The sequence below is a fragment of the Hemitrygon akajei genome, chromosome 23 (genome assembly GCF_048418815.1).
Source record: "Hemitrygon akajei chromosome 23, sHemAka1.3, whole genome shotgun sequence".
Classification (NCBI taxonomy): domain Eukaryota; kingdom Metazoa; phylum Chordata; class Chondrichthyes; order Myliobatiformes; family Dasyatidae; genus Hemitrygon; species Hemitrygon akajei.
In genome coordinates, this window is record NC_133146.1 from 66,086,575 (window position 1) to 66,106,113 (window position 19,539).

At 44.7% G+C, this 19,539-nt stretch overlaps 1 protein-coding gene and 1 pseudogene across 2 annotated transcripts in view; both read right to left on the reverse strand.

Moving 5' to 3' along the window:
- The window catches only part of cacul1 (CDK2 associated cullin domain 1), a 200,462-nt gene that overhangs the window by 110,161 nt on the left and 70,762 nt on the right, over window positions 1-19,539 (reverse strand). For both annotated transcript variants that reach the window (XM_073027866.1, XM_073027865.1), the window contains exon 4: window positions 793-888. In XM_073027866.1, coding sequence (XP_072883967.1) covers window positions 793-888 — 96 coding nt within the window. The remainder of the gene's footprint in view (window positions 1-792; window positions 889-19,539) is intronic.
- LOC140715269 (Y-box-binding protein 1-like) lies at window positions 17,070-17,905 on the reverse strand (annotated as a pseudogene).

Below are 19,539 nucleotides of genomic sequence, written 5' to 3' on the forward strand. Positions count from 1 at the left end.
TCCTGTGGTAGGTATAAAGGACGGCACTTTACTGCTAGATATTCCAGGTCTGGCAAGCAGAATTGGGACAGCACTGATATATTTGTGCACCAAGAAGAGTTGATCATGAGGCATACTCCTCCAACTCTGCTTTTGAAAGACTCTATAGATCTATACTGACGCTGTAGTAAACCCGTCGATCTGAATCACTGCATCCTGTACAAAAGGGGTAAACAAAGGACACACGCGGTCCTAATATCCCTCTGATTCAGCACCCTGGCTCTGAGATCATCGATTTTATTCACTAGAGACTGCACGTTCACCAGCAAGAAAGATAGTATAGGGAGTTTAAAACCCCGTTTCTTTAAACATATTTGTAATCCTGATTTACACCTGTACTTCCCCCGAGCTTTCCTCCGTAGGCATTTCCAACCACATCGGTGTTGCTTCCATTGGGTTTAAGCAGTGATAGTTCATTTAAACACATTAAGGCATCTTTGTTGACTGTACTGACCTTGGAAGCAGTTGTGCTTTTCAGCTGTATCAGGCTGAAATGGGAATATTCATTCGTATCTATTGAGAGTACTGCTGCTACTCAAGTTGCGCCTAGGTGGCCCAAAAGTAATTCATGCAGAATTAAATTCATGGCTGGAGAGTTCTGGAGTCTGTAATAGATTCACTTAGAAGAGTAATATCCTTTTGATTAACCAAGTATATGAATAGGTAGAGAAAGCATTTTGCTAGATTTATAAATAGAAAAACAGTCTGCTCCACCCTATTTAATGACAACAGTCTAGGTGCACAGATACTCACCATGTAAATGAACAGAGGCACAATGCTCTGTAGAGCTCCCATGTACTGGCTGAGTGCTGCATTAAACCTCTCAATGTAAGCATCTGGACAGCTGACCTGCAAAAAGTATTTAGGACAGTGTTAAAGTATCATGCATGTCTAAGTAAATTAATATAAGTACATTAATATACAAACCCTGTATTGCTGCATTATACTGTATGTTCTATTTGTTTGATTTGCAATTGATGGTGTTTCAGATAGTGTGGAAGGTTATGAAAAATTAAAGATCTTTATCAGAAGATAAGTGAGTTTAGGATTGGCAAATTACTTTCAATCCAGATAATTGAGGTATTGCTATTATGGAAGATCAAACCAGGTAGGACTTGTGCAGTGACCGATACTGCTCCAGGGAATGTTATGAATCAGAGGAAGTGCAAATGCAGAGTTCACTGGAAGCGATGTAACAGGCAGATAAGTGGTAAAGAAGGCACTTGGTATGCTGGCCTTCATCAGTCAGAGCATTCAGTATAGGTGTAGACATGGTGAATCATATAATATGTTGACAAGGCTGCACGAGCAATGAGTACATTTTGGTTACCCCATTATAAGGAAAGACATTGTTAAACTAGAAAGAGTACATATGAGATTTACCAGGATGTTGCCCGTTTTGGCAGCCAGAGTTACAAGAGGCTGTGTAGACTGGGATTTTACTTTTACAAAAATTTTTCCCATATAAATTAATGGTTCTTCGCTTTATGCCATTTCCGCTTAAGAAAGGTTTCAGAGGAACGCTCTACCTTTGTAAAAGGGGGGGGGGGGGGAAGGGGAACACCTGTATTGGCCCATGACCTCTCCCTCCCAGGAAGGAGAGGAGGAAGAGAATCAGAAACATGTGGGAAGTAGTGCAATGGGCCCCTCTGTGACAACAGAGATCAGGGAGTTCTCTGGTAAGAAGTTGGTAGGATTAGGGGAGAGGCACAGAGAGAAGCCAGGAGAGCCTCTTGTCACATGGTTTTAGTGGGTATGGGATGAGTGGGGTACTGGAGTGAGCCTGTCTAATAGAAATAGGCATTTTAAGGAGGGGGAGTGTCAGCTGTCCCAAAATGCGATCAGTAATGCCATAAGGACAGTACTCGTTTCCCAAAAAGGTAATGAATCATTATGGGATTGGTGCTCAGGATCATGTACCCTTCCCTCCTTGTGTGGAATATAAAACTCCTGGCAGAGTGTAGCATAGTGGAGGAATGGACCAAAGCCCTTTGCCAGTGGGCTCTAATTACAAGGTTATACATTGATAGTGATAGTTGGCCAGAAGATTCTGAACTAACCCATACCAAGATTGTGCATTTGGTTACAGCTGTAGCTCCTTACTTGAAGCTGATGCTATCTTTAATGGGACCAGCAGTCGGGCGTACTGTAAATGCAGCTATTTGATTACTGGAAGGCTTGGAGTACATGAGGGAGGGTCCTTACAGTTGGGTTCACAGATTAGACAAGCGGCTCAGGGGTGGCGGGCTGTGTGACTTTTAAGAAAGTACTTTTGCCATTATTCATAGTTGAGGTCCTGAAGGAACACGTAAATGGAGTACCCATTCTCACCCTCTATGCCACATGAAGGAGCACTGCCGGGGAAGAGAGGGCAGGAGGCTGTAGAGGGAGGTGGGTCATTCTTCAAGCCTTCTTCTGATAAGGACTCCTTTGTTCTCCTAGAATTCCTCCATATTCTGTTCAGGATTCCCTATATCTCTTGCCGAAGGCTCTGCAAAGGATACCAGTGGACCTTCAGTGACAGCAGGGTTGGGAGGGTGGGGTGACACCTTCCCACCCCAGCGCTGTAGAGATAGGGTCTCTCACCCTGCAGCCCTTTTGGAGAGTTACTGAATGCTTATCGTCATAGTTTTCAATACTTAGGGTGGCTTTGATGAGCATTTATTTGACATAAAAGTTTGGTCAAATGTTCTAATATTTGTCTGTAAACAAATGGTTAATGTGCTTACTCATAATTAGTGGCTTCTGCCCCACTTACTGAAACCTTGAACCTACATTCCCCATAACAACAGTGTGCACTTGGAAAGGAGCTGTCAGAAATTATGGTCAAGGTGGGCACATTAGCAACATTCAAAAGCCAGCTAGGTAAATTCAGAGTACATTTATTATCAAAGTATGTACACAGTAGAGATTTGTCTTCTTGCAGGCTGCCACAAAACAAAGAAACACTACAGAACCCATTTAAAAAAACACACGCACACAACAAAGATCATAAAACACCCAATGGGTGAAAGAAAGCACATGGAACATGAACTGCAGTGTCCCCAAAAGTGAGTCCACAGCTATGAAGCCTGTACAGTGCTGAGGCCAGTGAAGCCCATCCAGGAGCCCAATGGCTGTAGGACAACTCTGCTCCTGAGCCTGACGGTATGGGACACAACACTCCTGCATCTTCTGCCCAATGGCAGCAGCGAGAATAGGGGGAGACTGGTCAAATAAAGGCAGGCAGCACTAAACACCTATTCTTTTTCTGCTCTCATCCTTGATTTTAATCTTGCTCGAAGCTTTAAATCGGCATGGAGTAATGGAACCGACCATGGGTTTATGTTCTGCCACCAGGAATTGATGCAGCCACCCACAGCAATGGTTGCCCTGGCCATTGCTGCACTCTCTGCTCCACTCCCATCCACAGTGAGTTCCCCAGGTGATCGCACAAGTGCCGATCATTTAGTCAGTTCAAAATTTCATCCTTAAAAGAGGAATTACAAGTTGCAATTGATCACAGTTCAGAAGTTTATCAAGAAGAGTATCTACCGTAGATTCCGGACTACAGAGCGCACCTGATTAAAAGCCGCTGGCTCTAATTTTAGAAATAAAATCAATTTTTTACTTGTACAGGCCGCACCGGATTTTAGGCCGCACCGGATTTTCGGCCGCAGGTGTCCCACGTTGTAATATGAGATATTTACACAGAAAGATATTACACGTGAGGATTTTTTAACTTTTAATTAAATCCATATGGTAACATAAACAAATACATATTGCAAATGCTTTTTTTCGAACCGTGCCTGTAACGCGGCTACTTTTAAATATACGTTGCGTATACTTTTTTACTGAACAACATTCCAATATCTCCTAACGACTGGTAAAAAATATATATACTGCAGCCTACCAGGAAAAGTTATTGATCGCCTTTAACTTAAAAGCAGCGTTCGCTCAGATCCAAAGCCGCTCCGCCGCTCCCCCCCGTGGTCCCGTTTATCGCAAACGGCATTTTTCCCACAAGACGCGGCAAAACCGGGTGTGACGTCATAGCATCCCGCGATGTAGTACAGAAAACAAATATAGTTAAAACAGTTCTAACTTTAACTAGAAAATGAATTACTAAGCGAAAATATTATAAACTAAATAACTGCCATAAAGGCAGCACAATGCTTTTCTTCGAGTGTTTTCCATGTTGATGAGGGTGAGTACAAATGACTGATTTACAATAATTTAATTGTGAAAGTGCGCTTGATTTATCGTACAATTTCATTGGACCTCTGTGAACTACTCATCAATTTTATTGGTCTACTGTTACGAGGCAAAATGTTTTTGGCGGCATGAAAAAAATCATGTATTAGCCGCTCCGTATTAAAGGCCGCAGAGTTCAAAGCTGTTCAAAATGTGGGAAAAAAGTAGCGGCTTAAAATCCGGAATCTACGGTAATTGTTTTGTGAACTGTCAGTATTTTGTACCTTTACCCTCCCCCAGAAATTCTCATCTTTTTTTAAAAATATTATTCCACCCAAGTATGGCAAAATACAATCATTTCAATTCCAAGTGCCAACTCCAATTCAGCATCCTCAATGGGAAAGCACCAGTGGGAAATGCGAGCCATATAACTGTTGAAGTGTTTGAAAACTCCTCAGTGCAAAAGCAGATGCTGGCTTCACAGAATAGCCCACACTTAGACAAATGTACAGTCAAATTATGCTGGTTGTGGGAACCACCAACATGTAGCCACTCCACCTTAATTCAGTGGAATTCTGTCTTGCTAAGATTCCTCAGCTTTACACTGGGGGGAAAAAAATCACTGACACAAAGGAGGCAAAAATGTCTTTGCACTGAAAACAACAATATTTGAATAGAGATTACCCAATTTTATTTTTGTTAACAATGTAATGCACAATTCTTTTCTTACTGTTTTTTAAGACCACAAGATATAGGAGCAGAATTGGGTCATTAGGCCAATCGATCTGCTCCACCATTTCATCGTGCCTGATTCAAATTTCCACTCATCCCCAGTCTCCTACTACCTCCTGTATGCCTTCATGCCCTGACCAATCAAGAATCTATTAACCTCAGCCTTAAATATAAAGACTTTACCTCCACAGATGTCCAAGGCAAAAAGTTCTACAGATAATGTGACTTAAATCCATAAATTAAATTTCATAGAGTCCTAGAGAAGTACAGCACAGAAACAGGCTCTTTGACTCATCTAGTCCATGACTAACCATTTAGGCTATCTATTCCCATCGACCTGCAGCAGGACCATAGCCCTCCATACCCTCATCATCCACGTACTTATCCAAACTTCTCTTAAATGTTGAAATCAAGCTCGTATGCACCACTTGTGCTGGCAGCTCATTCCATACTGTTACAACCGTTTGAGCGAAGTTTCCAGAGTTCCCAATCTCATGGAAAAGCCTGCTTGCATTTACCCTATTTATAGCCCTCATAATTTTGTATACCTCGATCAAGTTTCCTCTCAATCTTCTAATTTCCAAGGAATAAAGTCCTAACCTATTCAATCTTTCCTTATCAGGTCCTCCAGACACGGCAACATCCTTGATTTTCTTCTGTACTCTTTCAACCTTGTTTACATCTTTTTTCCATTAAAGAGCTTGACTTTATTAACACACACACACCCCCCCCCCCACTGCTTGCAACAGGGACTCTACTTTAAACAGCATCTCCCCTCCTGTCCCACACCACAGCTCCCACCAAAGGACCCCCAACTGGACTACTGCCCATCACAAACTCTTTCGACCGCACTTTCTCCAGATCCCACCATCCTCATTAGCTGACACCACATTTCTAAGTTGAACATGCAGGGCTTCTCATCTTTAGCCAAAAACCAAAACATTTTACCAGCAGGACACATTGCCTTTGCAGAAAACTGCTAAAATGAAATACCTACAGCATGGCAGTAGAAATCTTAACCTGCCATTACAACGAGAACTGAGTAAAAGTAATTAGTGATGGGAGAAGAACGAAGCTAACAAGGATTGATAAACATGGAGCTGGAGAGCACCTGTACCTGATTGTTCACATAGACAAAGAATTGATGTAATAGTCTTGTGGTAAATTCCAGTGCAGGTCTCCCCCCCAATTCAAAGGTAGAGCGTTCCTATGAAACCGTTTGTAAACCAAAATGTCGTAAAGCGAAGAGCAATTAGCATTAATTTATATGGGAAAAATTTTTGAGCATTCCCAGACCCAAAATAAACCTACCAAATCAAACCAAATAACACATAAAACCTAATAACACAAATATATAGTAAAAGCTGGAATGATATGATAAATATACACCCTATATAAAGTAGAAATATTGTATGTACGGTGTAGTTTCACTTATCAAAATCAGGAAGACAGCGAGCCAAAATCAATTTGGAGAAAAAAAAATTGGCACGTACACGCATACGTACGCACAAACACGCATGCGCAAACAACTGCCTGCACAAGGTTTCACAGTCATTGTAGTCTTTCTCAGGGTAAATACACGTATAAAGCAGACGTCTTTTTTTCGTAAAAGCGAAATTCCTCTTCGGTTAGCGAAAACAGGTACTAATGTAGGTCTTTCGTAACAGCGAGTTGTCGTAAAGCGAACGTTCAAAAAACGGGGGACACCTGTAAAACTTAGTAACATTGTCCTGACTGTATTACATTCTGAACTGGATTCCAATTGGACAATTAGCAATGATCCATGAAACTGATGGACAAGGAGTTGCTCAGGAGTAATCCATTCATTTGCCAGATCCATTAAGTATTACAGGCATGAGGCACTGTTAAAGGAATACCATTGCACCTGCTGAGATTTTGAGCATTATCAGTAGTCTGAATCTATCTTCTCACTGCTGTGGCAGTTCTCCTTATTAATGTACATGTTATCAACTAGCTCCAAAGCACTCTATCATTAAATCATTGCATTTCACTGGGAAATGATAAAGATGTTTCCTTTGTCAAAAATGGAATCACTTAGTCACTTGCAATCACTTTCACATAGTATTTTAGTATAAATCAGAAAATACCTGCAAGGAGATCTAAAAACACACATACCTACAGATACAAGAGAAGGTAGTGGAAACAGTTCCCATTCCCATATTGACCTAGCTGAGTGATCTACAGTACAACGATGTGAACACAGCATTTACCAATTTCAGCAACCCTATTTCCTATACTCCCTTTTGACTCTTTCTATTCCCTTTTCCATACCTCCCTTCCCCTCACCAATCAGCCATTATTGTTTCCCTTCTTGGTTCCCAGTATCTTTACCACACATTTGACCCACTGGATCCCCTCCCCCATTTGGCTCCCTTTTCCATTTATCTCACCCTTAATGGCTCCTATTGCACTTTGCAACACACACAAAATGATGGAGGAACTCAGCAGGCCAGGCAGCATCTAGGAAAAGAGTACAGTCGACATTTCGGTCCTACCAAAAGGGTTTTGGCCTGAAACATCGACTGTACTCTTTTCCTAGATGCTGCCTGCCTGCTGAATTCCTCCAGAATTGTGAGTGTTGTTTGGATTTCCAGCATCTGCAAATTTTCTCTTGTTTCCTATTGTCATCTTATCAGATTGGAAGCACTTTTAGCATTTCTGATCCAGCTCATTGCCCACCAGTCTCTGTCTGCACCTTCACCTTCCTCTCCACCAATGTGGCTCCATCTGTCATTGCTCCTCACTCCACCTACTATCCCTTTCTCACCCCTCCCCTTCTCTTGATACTGCCTATCTTCCCTTTCCACTTTCAGTCCTGCGGCAGGATCACCACATACAAAGCATTTTTCTTTGTATTCATAACATTTGTTAACACAAAATGCTTCTTAACATTACATTAAGCCAATTCTCCCTGTGAAAAAGATTAACAGTAGCAATGTTTATTGTCTTGAATAAAATTGTTCTATTTTAGAATCAAAAAGGCCGTCTTCTACAATCTTCCTTGAATATAAAATAGAGCAAGTTAGAGATATTGATGTTTTGGAAATTTGTCCTAATGTTTTGTGATCACTAATCTGGAGTTGTGAATAAATTTCAGTAGAATTGTTTACAATCAGATCCAGGAAAAGCTTTGATTTTACAGTATAACTTTCTCACAGAAAACTTTTCAATATAGTTATTATCATCACATTTATAAATTCAACTCATTGCAATGGCCAAATAACTAGAGTATCATTGATGCCAAGAATTGACATCACTGTCCAGAGAGAGTTACAAGTGGTGAGTTGAAAGAAACACTTTTGTACAATCAGTGATCAGACACTGCTACTTCTGTTATTTATTACAAATATTACTTTTCAAAGAAATTAACCCATAAAACACAGAGACAGCAAAACATGCCCCACCATTCCATCATGGTTGATTTATTTTCCTTTTCAACCCCACTCTCTTGCCTTCTTCCCATAACATTTGACATCCTTACTAAGAACCTATCCAATCACTTGGCCTCTACAGCTGTCCCCAGCTATCAATTCCATAGATTCACCACCTCTTGGCTAAAAGAATTCCTCATCTCTATTAGGCCACAAGACCATAAAATATAGGAGCAAAATTAGGCAACTTGGCCTATCGAGTCTGCTCTGCCATTTCATAGAAACATGGAAAAATTACAGCACAATACAGCAATACAGACCCTTCGGCCCACAATGCTGTGCCGAACATTGTGGGCCAAAGGGTACCTATTCTGGAGTCTCTTCAAAGACCTTATCGTATCTTTCTCCACCACCATTACCGGCAGCCCATTCAACGCACTCACTACTCTCTGCAACGTACTTACTTTAGAAATTACTTAGGGTTACCCATAGCCCTCTATTTTTCTAAGCTCCTTGTACCTATTCTGGAGTCTCTTCAAAGACCTTATCGTATCTTTCTCCACCACCATTACTGGCAGCCCATTCAACGCACTTACTACTCTCTGCAAAAAAAAACTTACTCCTGACATCTCCTCTGTAACTACTTCCAAGCACCTCAAAACTGTGCTCTCTCGTGATAGCCATTTCATCCCTGGGAAAAAGCCTCTCACTATCCACACAATCAATGCCTCTCATCATCTTATATACCTCTATCAGGTCACCTCTCGTCCTCCACTGCTCCAAGGAGAAAAGGCCGAGTTCACTCAGCCTATTCTCGTAAGGCATGCTCCCCAATCCAGACAACATCTTTGTAAATCTCCTCTGCACCCTTTCTATAGTGAGGTCACCAGAACTGAGCACAGTACTCCAAGTGGGGTCTGACCAGGGTCCTATATAGCTGTAACATTACCTCTCCGCTCTTAAACTCAGTTCGATGGTTGATGAAGGCCAATGCACCATATGCCTTCTTAAGCACAGAGTCAACCTGCGTAGCATCTTTGAGCATCCTATGGACTCAGACCCCAAGATCCCTCTGATCTTCCACACTGCCAAGAGTCTTATCATTAATACTATATACTGTCATTATATTTGACCTACCAAAATGAACCACCTCACACTTACCTGGGCTGAACTCCATTCTTCCACTTATCACCCCAGTTTTGCATCCTATCGATGTCCTGCTGTAACCACTGACAGCCCTCCACACTATCCACAACACCTCCAACCTTTGTGTCCTCAGCAAATTTAATAACCCATTCTTCCACTTCCTCATCCAGGTCATTTATAAAACTCATGAAGAGTAAGGGTCCCAGAACAGATCCCTCAGGTACACCACTGGTCACCAACCTCCATGCAGAAAATAACCCGTCTAGAACCACTCTTTGCCTTCTGTGGGCAAGCCAGTTCTGGATCCACAAAGAAAGGTCCCCTTGGATCCCATGCCTCCTTACTTTCTCAATAAGTCTTGCATGGGGTTCCTTATTAAATGCCTCGATGAAATCCATATACACTACATCTACTGCTCTACCTTCATCAACATGTTTAGTCACATCCTCAAAAAATTTAATCAGGCTCCTAAGGCACGACCTGCCTTTAACAACACTGTGTTGACTATTCCTAATCATATTATGCCTCTCCAAATGTTCATAATCCTGCCTCTCAGGATCTTTTGTATCAACTTACCAATGTTGAAGTAAGATAGACTCACTGGTCTATAATTTCCTGTGCTATTTCTATTCCCTTTCTTGAATAAGGGAACAACATCTGCAACCCTCCAATCCTCCAGAACCTTCCCTGTCCCTATTGGTGATGCAAAGATCATTGCCAGAGGCTCAGCAAACTCCTCCCTCACCTCCCACGGTAGCCTGGGGTACTTCTTGTCTATTTAAGAGATGTTTTAAACAAAGGAATACTAGAAATAAGCGAAACGTCCGGATTGTATTGCTATCACCGTTATAAACTCAGTATGATATCTCATACATCACTTTCCTCACTAGATGTGACAATTTAGATAAGGTGTAATTACAATTATCCAGGCATGGAACAATGAATGTAAAGACTGGCCACTGAGTCTACACAATGCAATACTATCCAAGAAATTGCAATGGTAAACTTCTGAAGATGTGCAGAAATTACATCAAGTTTTAAATAGGCTTTTATTTAAACGATTAGCTGGTTTTCTCACATCTTTGGTTTTCAGAAAAAACAAACACAATTATAGGAAATACTCATGCATCATTTGTGGAAAAAGAGATAACATCTCAGGTCAAACATTTTTCATTGGAGCTGATATGGCCACATGGAAGTCGAATCTGGATGAGTCACTCAGAGACCGAATAAGTACAAACTCTTTATTCAAAGCTTCCAGCGCACTTCAGTAAGTTGCTCACACAGGAACAGTCTGTGACTGTTTCTGTTCGGTCCAACAACTAACAGTTCCCCTTACAGAAGGGATATAGTTGCTCAGATACCCCCACACATACCAAGCTGGAGACAGACTTATCTATGTGCTTGACAGTACCGAGAGACAAATTACAGAACAGATATAATGGCCACGTACACAGGACAGGTTGGAGCTGATCCTAATCTATGTGCATGACTGCACAAAGAAACAAGGTTCTTGAAATACAGCTCTGACTTTGGTAGTAGGTTTGGATTTTTTTTCTGTATAACAAAATTATTATATTTCAATATTACAATTTAATTTAATTTTTATGAATACAGGGTTTTGTGATTGTAACTGTATGTTTAATACATGTATTTGGTACTTTTTTTTTCTTTTGACTTATGATACACATCTTTTTGTACTCTGTATTCTTTTATGCAGAAACTAATAAAAATATTGAAAGAGAAACACTAACTCCAGGAAGAAATATGGCTCAGCATGGCTTAGCACATCTGTTGATCGTCAGCAGTTTCTTTCAGAAAAACAGGTTGCTATTGTTTAAATGACCGTGTTAACCCTTTTACAAGCAGTTCCCAGGTTACATACGAGTTCCGTTCCTGAGTCCGTCTTTAAGTCGGATTTGTACGGAAGTCAGAACAAGTACTTCTGGTATTATTTAGTGTCAATTAGTCAAACATTTGTCTTAGTAAATAGTATATATTTTACTTTTCTATGCATATAAAACACTTAAGAAACATATGCATTCCAATAATTAAACCACTGCACTGCTTAGTACTAATTGTAGCTTTCATCGGGGCAGCGCCTTTCACATGCTCCATTATTCTCACTTTATCCGTTATCCTTTAAAATTGTTCCAATCGTTGACCGACTGTAGCCTAATGCTTTTCCAATGACTAATGGCGTTTCACCTCTTTCCAAACGCTTTATTATTTCCACTTTATTTTCAATCGCGATCGCTTCCCGTCAATGGAAGAGAAACACTGCGGGCGGCGGCTCCTGAGGTCCGCTGGGTCCTTAGGACCACCGCATTGAGACAAGCTAAATGGGACAAGTGGGGGCTGTGCTGGGTTTGGGTATTTGATCATCCACAATATTCCACATAGGAATTTAAACTGGAGGTGGCAGTGCCTTGTCCGTAATAGCCTTAACAGAAGTTAGAGAGTAGCTGGCTCTGCTGGCCTGCAGTTAACGTTAACTGATGCCTCTAATCACTACCCAAAATGCTCTTCAAAAATCAAATATATAAAGAAATTTGGAGCCAGTTGATCTACTCTGTTGTGTATGTGGCCATTTACACAACAATATCATTAATAAAAACGCCAGAGACAGGAGCTACGTTAACAGGGTTCTTTACTAATTGAAACTGAACAGAACACATATACAGATCAATACATGCCCAATAGCGCATGCTCAATAACGTGGTACTACGACATAAACTAGCCCCATATTATACAGTAGGCTATATGGTACACTCCTCCCCTTTTATTTAAAAAGTGTATCAACTTTATTTTACGCTAAACAAATACTGTATGTGTACCCTTAAGATACAAACACCCACCTACTATGTAATTATTAACTTAATAATATGAAATATAAGAAAGTAACATAATAACAATAATAATTATTATAACTCAAGTCTTTTGGGGGGCTGGGGTCCTCTGAGTAACATATGTCAATAAACTTGTTTGTTTTAATACAGATTTCCATATAAATCATGAAAAGTTGACCTCTGAGCATAGGGAGTTTCCATGGTCTGCTTCAAAGATGACTTGCCACCAACAAAAGAAGTGGTTGGTGATCTGTTGTCTCTACTAGTTATTCAAAAGTCAGGGCAATCCAATGACTCACAGAAAGATCAGTACTTTACCAGTAATCTTTCACCATTTGGTGCAGCAGTTGATCAAAATCCTGTTGTTCATTCCATTGTTCTTAAGCTGCTGTTAAGTACAGTTTTGCTGATATTAAAGATTACCTGCAGTGCTATCTGTCTACCTCAAGAGGGAGAATTCCTTCAGATGCACATTCAGCACAAGTATGAAAGTACAACAATAGAAACCTTACAGTGTAGCGACCCACTTTCTGCGCAGGCGAACCGGCTCATAAATAGCCCACGCGCGGGGTGAGACTTTGGTAATGCACCTCTGACGTCATTTCCACCCGGAGAGGGCAGGCGCTAGGGATTAAAAGCCAGCGCCACAAAGTTTGAATAAACTAGTCTCAAAACGACTTACCGACTGCGTGTCATTGTCTCTAGCTCTGTATGTAGTACATCACTACATTGGTGACCCCGACAGTCCAAACAGGATTTGGAACAAAGATGACCGACTCTTCACTTGTTCATGCAGTTTCGCTAAAACTGCCGACTTTCTGGACGCTGCGACCACGCGTGTGGTTTAGCCAAGCAGAAGCCCAGTTCCAGATTCGGCAGATATCTTCTGATTCCAGGCATTACTATTACGTGGTGAGCTCCCTTGACCAGGAGACAGCTGCCCAAGTTGTGGATTTCATACAGTCGCCCCCGGAAGAAGACAAATATGAAGCATTCAAAGCGCTGCTCATTGGGAACTTTGGCCTCTCACGCAGATTTCAGTGACCCCCGGAAAGTGGCAGCCCAGGCAGACGTGCTGTGGAAAACCAAGAGGGAGAGCATGGCGTCCGTTGGTCAGATTACCAAGCCACGCGCCCAACAGCAGACGAGACCAAGCCCAGCGGGGGGGGCACACACAAGACAGAGGCAGGAGTGAGGAGGACAGTGAACAGTGGTGTTTCTACCACCAGTGGTGGGGCACAGAAGCCCACTGTTGTCGCCCGCCCTGCAAGGGTCAGGGCCAGGGCCAGGGCCAACTGCCGCTAATGGCTATTGCGGCTGGCCAACAGGACAGCCTCTTATACGTCTGGGACAAACAGTCAGGGCACCGCTTCTTGGTCAACACCGGAGCAGAAATCAACGTCTTACCCCCAACGAGGTATGACACCAGCAACAGGAAGCCAGGACCCACCCTGAGGGCCGCAAACGGCAGCACGATACGGACCTACGGCACCCGCACAGTGCAGCTGCAGTTCGGCGCCAGCCAGTTCACGTGGGACTTCACGCTGGCCGCCGTGGCCCAACCACTCCTGGGGGCGGACTTCTTGCGAGCTCACAGCCTGCTGGTCGACTTGCAAGGGAAAAGACTGGTACATGCCGAGACTTTCCAGACGTTCTCCCTGGGTGAAGCCAAGTTGCCGGCCCCACACCTGGACTCCATCACACTGTTGAACAATGAATTCACCAGAATTCTGGCGGGCTTTCCAATGATTCTGGCACCACAGTTCACAGCAGCCATGCCCAGACACGGAGCACAGCACCACATCCCGACCCAGGGAACACCCCTCCACGCCTGTGCACGAAGGCTCCCCCCAGAAAAGTTCTGCCTGGCGAAGGAGGAGTTCAAGAGGATGGAGGAATTGGGGATCGTACGGAGGTCCGACAGCCTATGGGCCTCCCCTCTGCACATGGTGCCCGAAGCAGCCGGGGGCTGGAGACCATGTGGCGACAACCGCAGACTGAACGAGGCTACAACTCCAGACCGCTACCCCGTGCCACACATACAGGACTTTGCAGCAAACCTGCACGGGGCAAGAATCTTTTCTAAGGTAGACCTCGTCCGGGGATACCATCAAATTCTGGTACACCCTGAAGACATCCCCAAAACAGCACTCATAACCCCGTTCAGCCTGTTCGAATTCCTCCAAATGCCGTTTGGCTTGAAGAACGCCGCACTGACGTTCCAGCGGCTAATGGATGCGGTGGGCCGCAACCTGGACTTTGCGTTCATCTATTTGGACGACATCCTCATAGCCAACCGCAGTCGTCAGGAGCATCTGTCCCACCTCCGCCAGCTGTACTCCCGCCTGAGTGATTTCGGCCTCACGATCAATCTGGTCAAATGCCAGTTTGGTCTCGACACCATCGACTTCCTGGGCCACAGGGTTACCAAAGACGGGGCAACACCTCTGCCCGCTAAGGTAGACCCCATTCGCCACTTTGCCTGGCCCAACACAGTCAAAGGCCTGCAGGAGTTCGTTGGTATAGTGAACTTCTACCACCGTTTCCTCCCCTCAGCAGTCCGTATCATGCACCCTTTGTACACCCTGATGTCAGGTAAAGGCAAGGACATTACTTGGGACGATGAGGCCGCGGCTGCTTCCGTTAAAGCCAAGGAAGCCTTGGCAGATGCCGCGATGCTGGTGCACCCCAGAACGGACGTTCCGACCGCCCTCACAGTAGACGCATCTGACACAGCAGTCGGTGGGGTGCTGGAGCAACTCATCGAGGGGCGCTGGCAACCCCTGGCGTTCTTCAGCAAGCACCTACGACCACCCGAACTCAAGTACAGTGCCTTCGACTGGGAGCTGTTGGCACTGTATCTGGCAATCCGGCATTTCAGGTACTTCTTAGAAGGCAGGCCGTTCACCGCGTTCACGGACCACAAACTGTTGGCCTTCGCGTTCACGAAGGTGTCCGATCCCTGGTCGGCTCGCCAGCAGCGACATCTGTCCTACATCTCCAAGTACACGACGGACATCCAGCATGTCTCGGGAAAGGACAAAGTTGTGGCGGACGCACTCTCCAGACCAGCTATCCAGGCCCTGTCCCTGGGGGTGGACTATACAGCACTGGCGGAGGCGCAGCAGGCAGACGACGAGATGCCCAGCTACAGGACCGCAGTCTTGAGTTTGCAGCTGCAAGACTTCCTCATAGGCCCAGGTGAGAGGACCCTCATGTGCAACATGGCTACCGGCCAACCTCGCCCCATCATTCCGGCAGCCTGGTGGCGGCGAGTTTTCAACTCCATACACGGTTTGGTGTACCCATCTATCAGGACAACCGTCCAGCTGGTCTCCAGTAAGTTCGCGTGGCACAGACTTCGTAAACAGGTCAGCGAATGGGCCAGAACGTGCATGCAGTGCCAAACAGCCAAAGTGCAGTGGCACACTAAAGCCCCGCCGCAGCAGTTCGAACCCACCCACCGGAGGTTCACCCACATTCATGTGGATATCGTGGGCCCCCTACCAGTGTCACGAGGAGCGCGGTACCTCCTAACTATGGTAGGCCAGTTCACGAGATGGCCAGAGGCGGTCCCGCTCACCTACACCTCTGCCGATTCCTGCGCCCGAGTGTTGATTGCAACCTGGGTAGCACACTTCGGGGTAACGGCCCACATTACCTCCAACAGAGGCGCCCAGTTCACCTCCAGCCTGTGGTCGGCTGTGGCAAGCTTGTTGGGAATGCAGCTATACCACACAATTGCCTACCACCCACAGTCGAACGGACTAGTGGAACGCTTCCATCGTCACTTGAAGTCGGCTCTCATGGTCTGCCTGAGAGGACCTAACTGGGTGGACGAGCTTCCCTGGGTCCTGCTTGGACTTCGCACAGCGCCCAAAGAGGATCTGCACGCCTCGTCGGCCGAGTTGATGTACAGCACATCCCTGGTCGTCCCAGGAGAGTTCATACCAGCCCCATGGGGGCAAGAGGAAGAACCCGCAGCAGTCCTGGACAGACTACACGAAAGGCTCAGCAACCTGGCCCCCGTACCGACTTCACAGCACTGACAGACCCCGACCTACATACCCAAAGACCTGCAGAACTGTAAGTTTGTGTTTGTACGAAGGGGCACACACCGGGCACCGCTACAGTGGCCGTACGAGGGGCCGTTCAAGGTGCTCAAGAACAACAGGTCCACGTACGTTCTGGACATCGGGGGGAAAGAGGTTTTCACGGTGGACCGACTCAAACCAGCCCATGTGGACTTGGCGCAGCCGGTCGAGTTTCAGACACCGCGGCACACAGGCAGACGGCCAAACAGAGACTGATCCAGACTGTGGACATTGGGGGGTGTATCGCCGGTTCTGGGGGGGTGGGGGAGGGTTATGTGGCGACCCACTTTCTGCGCAGGCGAACCGGCTCACAAATAGCCCACACGCGGGGAGAGACTTTGGTAATGAACCTCTGACGTCATTTCCACCTAAAGAGGGCGGAACTAGGGATTAAAAACCAGCGCCGCGAAGTTTGAATAAACTAGTCTCAAAACGACTTACCGACTGTGACGTTGTCTCTAGCTCTGCATGTAGTACATCACTACAACAGTTTGTTGCCAGAATTCGCCTCTGTTTTGATGCTGTTTCCCAACTTCTTTGTGAAAAACAAGACACATTGGCTGAGGATTCAAAATATGTTCGTGCAAAAGAAACTTTCCTGCAAAGGATTAAGTGTATGATTCCCAATGGTGGAAAAAATTGGTTCAAGATTTACCTTGTGCGAAAGCTGTTCTGTTTGAATGGAATTGATTTTGTCCTCTAATAAGTTTACCTTCTTCCCCAGCAACCTGGTTTTCATTTATTTCACCACCCTCAGTAATTTCTCCCTGAGTGTGGTTGCTATATTGTGGGCAGCGACCACAGCGACGACGAACAAAGTAAGGTGGGTAACACTGTCTTCTGTAAGGAGGACGATGGTGCATATTTTGATAACCTTGGTTTTCTCCAACTGTTGCTGACTCTGCTCCATCTCCTTTCTCTCCACCTTCAATGTTCTGTTGGTAATTACGTGGTGGACCTTGGTGGCGAGGGTTGCAGCAACAATAACGATTTCTGTCAGTGACATATCGGCTTCCTTGGACTGGAACTCCTCTGAAACCAGTTACATTTGCTGCTTCTACACCCTTTTCACCTTCCACTATGTCAAATTCCACAGTTTCACCACCTTCATCACTGTGGAGGTACTTCCATGGGTTATTCTTTTTTTTATAGCAGTCTGATGGACAAACACATCTTCCTTTGTATCATTCCTGTTGATGAATTCATATCCATTTCATACACTGAACAACTTTACTGTTCCAAGCTTTGTTGCGATGACTTTCTTCTCCCCGGGGAATTTGGGTTTGTCTGGCTGATGCTGCTGCTGCTGTAGCTGTCTTTTGAGAGGTATCAATTTCTCCTGGTACTTCTGCTCTTTTACTTCCAGGTAGTCTTCATCATCCTGCTTATTGGCAATATCTGTCTCCTTGTCGATGCAGTCTAGCTCCTCCTTGTTGTTGTTGTAATAGCAGACAACGGGTGAGAGAAGAGCTGCGGACATCTTCCCCGCCCAGCTGCCCTCCTTTGTTGATATATCTAGTGCCTTGATAGTGTGCCAATCCAACTGGATTTTCCTGAGCCATTCACGCCCCAACAACAGTGGTCCTCCATTTTCCAGTACATAGAGGTTCAGCTGCTGTGTTTTGTCCCCACACTGTCACTTTAATTTTACCTTTGGGATGCACTTTCTGTCCTGTGTTAAGTCTTTAGCAGTAGTTTAGTTCATTTCAGAGGTATGTAAGAAAGCAGTCGTTTGTAGTCGTGTACAGAGACCCCTGTTAAAGTTGAGCCTGCATCCAATTCCATTTTCAGTCTCACGCCTGCCACTTTTTATTCTTCGATCATCTATCTCTTTCACGCTGTGAAGTTGCAGACAAGACAATTCACTTTCATCTGAGTCGTTTTCATCAGAACTGCTTTCTTCAAAACTGCCTTCTCTCATTTTGTGTACCTTGTTGTATTTTCCTTCCTGGGGTTTCTTGTTTCTCTGTATTTTGCCCTTTTCCTGCTGTTTACTAGCTTTGCATACTCTGCCAGCATGGCCGTTTGCCACAGTTCCTGCATGTCTTTAAACCAACAGTCCTCAGGGTCATGTGACCTGTTCCCACAACGGTAATATTTCTTTCCTTCATTTCTGCTCAGTGACATTTTATTTGTGGCATATTCCAGAGATTTTTGTTGCATCTCGAAAGCTCCTCGTGGGGCTATTTCTAATGATATTGAGATGTTTAGCGCTTTCTAGAATGTAAGGTCTTTTTCACACAGGAGCTTCTTCTGTGTGGTTTCACAGTGTATGCCACACACTAACCTGTCCCTCAATGCGTCTGACAGACCAGCTCCAAATTGACAATAGAACCATAGATCATTACAGCACAGAAACAGGCCTTTTGGCCCTTCTTGGCTGTGCTGAACCATTTTTCTGCCTAGTCCCACTGTCCTGCACACACCTCTCATCCACCTCTCATCCATGTACCTGTCCAAGTTTTTCTTAAATGTTAAAAGTGCACCCGCAATTACCACTTCATCTGGCAGCTCATTCCACACTCCCACCACTCTCTGTGTGAAGAAGCCCCCCTAATGTTCCCTTTAAACTTTTCCCCCTTCACCCTTAACCCATGTCCTCTGGTTTTTCTCTCCCCTAGCCTCAGTGGAAAAAGCCTGCTTGCATTCACTCTATCTATAACCATCATAATTTTATATACCTCTATCAAATCTCCCCTCATTCTTCTACACTCCAGGGAATAAAGTCCTAACCTATTCAACCTTTCTCTGTAACTCATGTGATGAGTAAACCAAGTGGAGATGGGGTCCAGAGTTGACCCCCCCCCCCCCCCAGTGAACTATGCTGTTATAACGAGAGAGAGAGAGAAGAAGAGGGGGGAGGCATCCTGCTGCGGGGGAGGGGGAGGGGGAGAGGGAATGATTTAGTATTATAACTTCTTCGCTAATTGTTTACCTTGCTTCAAGGACAATTTCTTTGCCTGCTTGTATGGATTCTTGCTGAGACAGCAAGGCAGGACCAGGTGATGGACAGCTGATGGACGGCCGGTACCCAACAAGGGGAGATAAAAAGGTCTGCGAAGACACAAGCAGACACGCCATGGGACACTGAAAGAGCATTGTGCACCCACGTGA